This window comes from Ctenopharyngodon idella, chromosome 3, assembly GCF_019924925.1.
Source record: "Ctenopharyngodon idella isolate HZGC_01 chromosome 3, HZGC01, whole genome shotgun sequence".
In the NCBI taxonomy this organism is placed as follows: domain Eukaryota; kingdom Metazoa; phylum Chordata; class Actinopteri; order Cypriniformes; family Xenocyprididae; genus Ctenopharyngodon; species Ctenopharyngodon idella.
In genome coordinates, this window is record NC_067222.1 from 45151966 (window position 1) to 45158809 (window position 6844).

At 38.3% G+C, this 6844-nt stretch overlaps 1 protein-coding gene across 1 annotated transcript; it reads left to right on the forward strand.

The window, feature by feature from the left end:
- The first annotated feature begins 3100 nt into the window (after positions 1-3100).
- Positions 3101-4420, forward strand: LOC127507782 (alpha-2B adrenergic receptor-like). The gene has a single exon (XM_051885095.1). It carries the CDS (start codon positions 3101-3103, stop codon positions 4418-4420), a length of 1320 nt encoding a protein of 439 aa, XP_051741055.1.
- Positions 4421-6844: the final 2424 nt, after the last annotated feature.

A 6844-nucleotide genomic window follows, 5' to 3' on the forward strand; every position in this document is an offset into this window, starting at 1 on the left:
GTTGCGTACTTACATATTAGATTTGGTTGGGATGGGCTTAATTCTTTACTAAATTTCAGCTGACCATTATTCAGCCAGGCACTCTTCACAGACTCCAGATGTGTACATATACTTCTGTTTTTTGTTTGTTTGTTTGTTTGTTTTTTATATAAGAAATGTGTGTCTTGAAATTATTTGACAGTGTATAATATTCTTCTTACACACATACATAAATAAATTGGTTGTTTATGTGTACATATTACACTTTAATAAATAAAAAAAGACATTTTATTGTCAGCAGATAATTATTGAGATCTTCTGTGAGGAAGCAGCTGTTACAAATTCCAGGTGAGCTGAATTTATATCTACATTTTTTTTTTTTTTTTTTTTGTAAAACTATTTTCAGGAATTTTCATAATCAGTTGCCAATAAAAATAACAATCAATTAAACAATATGTAAACATTAATATCACAAAAATGCACACCATCTACTTTTATAATATAATTAAAAAAAAAAAAAAGTGTAACAGAGTATTGGCATATTCAGTTGTTAATGTTTCCTTACTGTAGCATGAAATGAGAATATTAATGTTTAAATGTTTTTTTAAACATTTTTATAGCATACAAAATATCACAAATACCTGACAGATTTTAATGAAATGTGTGATTTCAATGAAAGGTATGTTGTGGTGTTGTCACAAAGACTGATGTGACTACATGTTCTGTTATGCTTTGCAACATACTCCTGTCAAATCTTGCCCCGCTTCTTAAATAAATTTAAATGAATATCCAGTTTTTTAGAAGTTAATGCACACAAAACCTTACAAAGACATGCATGTACTCAAACCAGAAAGATATCCAAAGGGGTCCAAAGGTAAATCCTACGGTGACTGGGAGGGTACATGTTCGGTTCACTTAGCTTTGTCGTGGCACGAGATATTAATTCTCATAGACTCATAGAAAAATAAATTGGTTATCATAATTTTTTTGTCATGAATTATTTATTAATGACTCAGCATCATTTGTTTTAAAGAGAAAATAATCACTTCATCCCAATTTTAAAGTGAATAAAATAGCCTTAACAGCCTACTTACTGGAGTTCCTTTGGTCTCTCTCACCGGACTTGTGGAAAATGCATTTTTTTTGCCCCATTTGGTTTTGTATTGTTTTATTACTTAAGTATATATCATTATATTATTTACAATACACAGTGTGGTTTTAATGACATTTTTAGGAGGACAAACTTGATATTAAAGTTTGTTTCACCACTATGGTGATCAGTGTTTGCTTTAGTTAGGCTCTTCACACTTTAATTATTTTGTCTTATTATTTTGTTTTATTATTTTGTCTCTGGCTGCTGTAAATAAGTGTTAATAAAACACATTTATTATAGCAAGAAGAAATGGATTCATCTGTTACACTGATCCCATAATCTTTGATTAAATGATGTTTTCTAGTTTTTTTCTAGATCTAGCAATGTTTCCGTAATCAATTATTTTGAAGGAAATTAAAAACGTACGCTGCATAAAACATTTTAAACCCCTGCATCACTTAGACACTCACAGACATCAACAATCAGAATATGAATCTCAACAATGGTGACAATCAAAAGGTTCATGTCGCAATGCATGCTGAGTACCAGATAAAAATACAAAACTCCCAGCATGCACTGCAGCATGATTAAATTATGCAGCTGAATGGTCTTACTATTTTCTTTTTTTGCCTCTATTTTTGTTAGTATTTTTGTTGTGAGTTTGTAGCCTGTTTTGTGATATTGAGTTTATCTTTTTTTTTTTTTTTTGCCACCATGTTGAGATTCATATGCTGATTTTTGATGTCTGCGTGTGCCTAAATTATTAACTCTTGCTGTAATTTCACAGTGGTGGTAATGTAAAATTTAAGTGTGTTAATAATGTATCACTTTTGATAGGAGATTAAACACTGGATGAGATCAGTAAATCAAGAGACTACATGATGATTATGTCATCGTTAATACATAACAATCAGCATTCCCTGATCAACTTTTTTTTTTTCCATATTATATAAAATATATAATATATTTTAAATTATAAAAATAGCCTATATAAAATTACAAAATAAACATTCATCAATTAGTACTTTTTAAATACTAAGTACATTAAAAATCAAGTACTTTGTACTTTCACTCAAATAAAATTGAAAAGGAGTACTAAATACTTTTACTGGAGTAAAATTTTATTACTTGAGTAAAAGTACAGATACATATCTGTACTTTTCTCAAGTACCTGATTTTTGTACTTCGTCCACCACTGGAAATAAGTGTAATAATGTGTAATGGCTGGAAGTCAGTTGTTGTTCATGTGCTTCTCATTTTGTCTGTTCTTGTTTCTCTTTCCTTCAGTGATTCTGCTTGTTAACAGCAGGTGTTCGTCACTAATGCTCAACAATCACTTACATATTCACATGTACATTTTCTGGGTGTCTCTTTTTATCTTACACCTTTAACCCTTTTAACCCTACATCAAAATCCTGCAGTGTCCACACTACAAAGTGTAAAGGTAAAATCGACACAGTGTTGCAGTGAGATAATTAAGAGAATATGTAAGTGATTGTTGAGCATTAGTAAAGTGCATGGTGCCTCATTTTTGGACTATAATCAGATCAGTACACAAGACCTTTTTGTAGATTGGGTGACTTAACTGTGTCTAAAAGCTGTTTGGATTATGCTGTGGTATGTTAATGCTGCATTTTTTATTAATAATGACAGTTTATAGTAGTTATGCATGTTTTGCTTTTTATATATATATAATTTTTGCCTCTGCAAAAAGTGTAATTTTGCTGATTAATTTTGAAGTAGACTGTGTGACTACCTTTTAATACAAATGCAGTATTTTGATTAGTTCTCTCTCTCTCTCTCTCTCTCTCTCTCTTAAGATCTGCCAAAGGAAGTACCTGGAGGATGCCATTCTTTGCTATAAATACACATTTCACTTTCAACAATTTTCTAAAAGAAAGAAAGTTTTTGGAAGAATTACACTAGGATACAAATTTACATCAAAGACTTCTATGTCTAGCCTGGAACTTAAATATGACATCTCCAAATATTGCGATTGAAAGTACCAGTAGGCAATCAGCTATTAGTATGTTGGGAGTAGGAGACACCTTGAAAAATCTCAGTGCATGCAATTCCAATTCTTCTTATTCCCCTGAAGCCACAGCTGCTTTTGCCACTGCAATGATTCTCATCATGCTCTTCACCATCTTTGGGAACATCCTGGAGATCATCGCTGTCCTGACGTGCCGCTCTTTGCGAGGACCTCAGAACCTTTTCCTGGTGTCCCTGGCTGTGGCAGACATCCTGCTGGCCACCTTGGTCATCCCGTTCACCCTGGCCAATGAGCTGATGGGCTACTGGTACTTCGAATTGTTTTGGTGTGAGATTGTAGTGGCACTGGATGTGCTCTTCTGCACAAGTTCCATCATGCACCTGTGTGCCATCAGCCTGGACCGCTACCTGTCCATTTCCCGGCCAGTGCAGTATGCCACCCAGCGCACCCCTCGCAAGATCAAGGGCGCCATTGTGGTGGTGTGGCTCATTTCTGCCATCATCTCTTTCCCCCCACTGGTTGCCGTAAATAAGACCCAGGATGAGGACTGCCCACAGTGCAAAATCAACGAGGATGTATGGTACATCCTGTACTCTTCCATTGGGTCATTCTTTGCCCCGTGCCTCATAACGATCCTGGTGTACGTTCGCATCTATCAGATTGCCAAGAAGCACATTCAATGTCCTCCAGGAGAGCCAAGAAAAGACATCGCATACAGTGTCCCTTTGGGAGGGGTGTTGCAGGGCGGCAAAGACCAGGGAGGTGTTGACCCTGCAAATGTTCCCAATTTGGCTGCTTCCAGATCTGAAGCCATAAACCAGCCTCAGCCTTCAGTAGAAAGTCAGCAGCAGAAATGCTCATGGAGCTGGAAAGCCAACAACAAGGACAGTTCAAGCTCCAGCTCAGATGTTGAGGTAGAAGAAGGACATAATGACAGTGGGACAACTTCAAATGTAGGGGCACTGGAGCCTGGCCACCAGACTTCCTCACCGACCCAAACTTACCAGAACGTCATTGTTACTTCTAAGGGCAGCCAGCTGGCCTCTTCTAAAGTGAAACCAGCGAGAAATCCGAACACCAGGATGAAAGTCATCGTCCGCGAGAAGCGTTTCACTTTCGTCATTGCAGTCATCATTGGGGTTTTTGTTGTCTGCTGGTTCCCGTTCTTCTTCACCTACAGCTTGCAGGCCATTTGTCCAATTTGTAAACCGCCAGAAGCACTTTTTAAGTTCTTCTTCTGGATCAGCTACTGCAACAGCGCCCTGAACCCGCTCATCTACACCATCTTTAACAGGGACTTCCGTAAAGCCTTCAAAAAGGTTCTGTGTAAAAAGTGTAAGGACTGTTCTTTCTGAAAGCGAACACCCCTGAACACTTTTTATACAGTAAAGTGTTATTGTTTCCTCTAAAGGTGAAGACACAAAAACTGTCGGAGTCCTATTTTACCCATAGATGTGTGACATAAAATAATGAAAATGCAATGGTTTTTCTGGCCAAATTCTCAAGTTTTACTTGAGTTATAGTAATTAAAGGTTGATTAAAGTATGTTTCCCCTATTTAAGGTGCGGGCCAATGTGCAAGGGACGTTACAGTGGGCTGCTGTAGTGGGCTTGTCGCTTGCTGTGTGGCTTTTCTGCGCTATGTGCATCGTTTGACCCTGCTTTGATGTTTGCCTGATTACCTGCTTTATCTAGCTACGGCTGCTTCACGCTGCGTCATCTCTCTTGTCTGCTTCGCTTTGCTCAGCTGTGTATCTTCTTCTACATATCTGGTCTCTGGAGCTGTGTTATCTTCCATCGGGATTGTATGCGGTGATGCTGGATTAACAGTTGATTAACATTTTGTCGCTTCCGTATGTTAACAGTGTATCGTTGCCGCACTTAAATACTTACAGGATCAGCTGGACTGCGGTCTGGACTTGGGGTATGGTGCTTATTTTCAATAGTACCGTGAGTAACTGATCTAAAAGTGGCGTGCGACAGGGTAGCTACTACCTGACTGTCACTTTCATCATTTTCTTTTTTTTGGGTTATTGTGTTTGATTTAATTGTTTATTTTCTATTATTTTTTTTCTTCTTTTGCTTGGTGTTGTTGTTCTCATTGATCTTTCTTTTTGGTTTCTATTTTTTTTATTATTGGTTTGAGTTTGTAGTATAATTTCTTTTTGTTTTCTGATCAATTCAGTTGAATTATTCTTTATTTTCTTTTGTGACATGCATCCCTTTTTTTGTACATGTGTTTTTGTGATCATTTTTACTGGCGTTTTTGCCTATTGCAGCCTGCTGGTAACCCAGTAGCTGGGGCGCTCTAAGTAACCAGCAGTTTTTTTGGATAGCTGACTGTGTTGAGAATCAGGTTGTTGTATGTGATGTTTGTATGTGTTTTAAATTATGTGTTTGTTTCTTTTCCCTTCAGGAGTAGGGCGGCCAGCGGCAGCAGTGTAGCATCTTGTGGTGGTGGGCCTTTTACCTGCAGTGTTCACAGTGAGGTGTGCCGTGCTGTGGTGTGCTGTGGTGCGTGTGTGCACGCGTGAGTGCTGTGTTCTCTCTGCTTAAAGGACGCCAGGCCTTCCCCCACTCTGAAGTGGGATGTCTTGTTTGTTTTATTTTTAACTATTTGATACAGTGAATCAAATTGAATCTGTTTTGAATAAAGTTTTTGTTTTAAACTCAACTCTGGTCTGATACCTGACCCAGTCATGACGAACCTGTGTGCCTTAGTGTTGAGGGCAGTCCCGGAAATAGCTTCCGGGTGGCGTAGTCTGTATAATTTATTAGTTCGTAACGCCACATTTACAAACACAGAACTGTCACTCATCTCAACCGTAGCACTGCTACATCAATGAGCTGTCCACGCTGCACAATGATCTCCCATTCACATCTGTTAAGGCAAATACTCCAGTGTTTTCAGCAGTGATTCTGACTGATATAAACACCTCGGTTGGCCACACTCAGGATCAATTACACGTCCGTGATCGGCCACACTGCCCACCGCCAGAAAAGAAACAATGATGATACACAGAGGTCAAACACAGATAGTGCTCTTTTGCCAATAATATACAGTGGGTACGGAAAGTATTCAGACGCCCTTAAATTTTTCACTCTTTGTTATATCGCAGCCATTTGCTAAAATCATTTAAGTTCATTTTTTTCCTCATTAATGTACACACAGCACCCCATATTGACAGAAAAACACAGAATTGTTGACATTTTTGCAGATTTATTAAAAAAGAAAACCTGAAATATCACATGGTCCTAATTATTCAGACCCTTTGCTGTGACACTCATATATTTAACTCAGGTGCTGTCCATTTCTTCTGATCATCCTTAAGATGGTTCTACACCTTCATTTGAGTCCAGCTGTGTTTGATTATACTGATTGGACTTGATTAGGAAAGCCACACACCTGTCTATATAAGACCTTACAGCTCACAGTGCATGTCAGAGCAAATGAGAATCATGAGGTCAAAGGAATTGCCTGAAGAGCTCAGAGACAGAATTGTGGCAAGGCACAGATCTGGCCAAGGTTACAAAAAAAATTCTGCTGCACTTAAGGTTCCTAAGAGCACAGTGGCCTCCATAATCCTTAAATGGAAGACGTTTGGGACAACCAGAACCCTTCCTAGAGCTGGCCGTCCAGCCAAACTGAGCTATCGGGGGAGAAGAGCCTTGGTGAGAGAGGTAAAGAAGAACCCAAAGATCACTGTGGCTGAGCTCCAGAGATGCAGTCGGGAGATGGGAGAAAATTGTAGAAAGTCAACCATCACTGCAGCCCTCCAC

What these genes read in the sequence shown, in the direction of transcription:
- LOC127507782 (XM_051885095.1), top strand. Translation starts at nt 3,101, where the DNA reads ATGTTGGGAGTAGGAGACACCTTGAAAAATCTCAGTGCATGCAATTCC.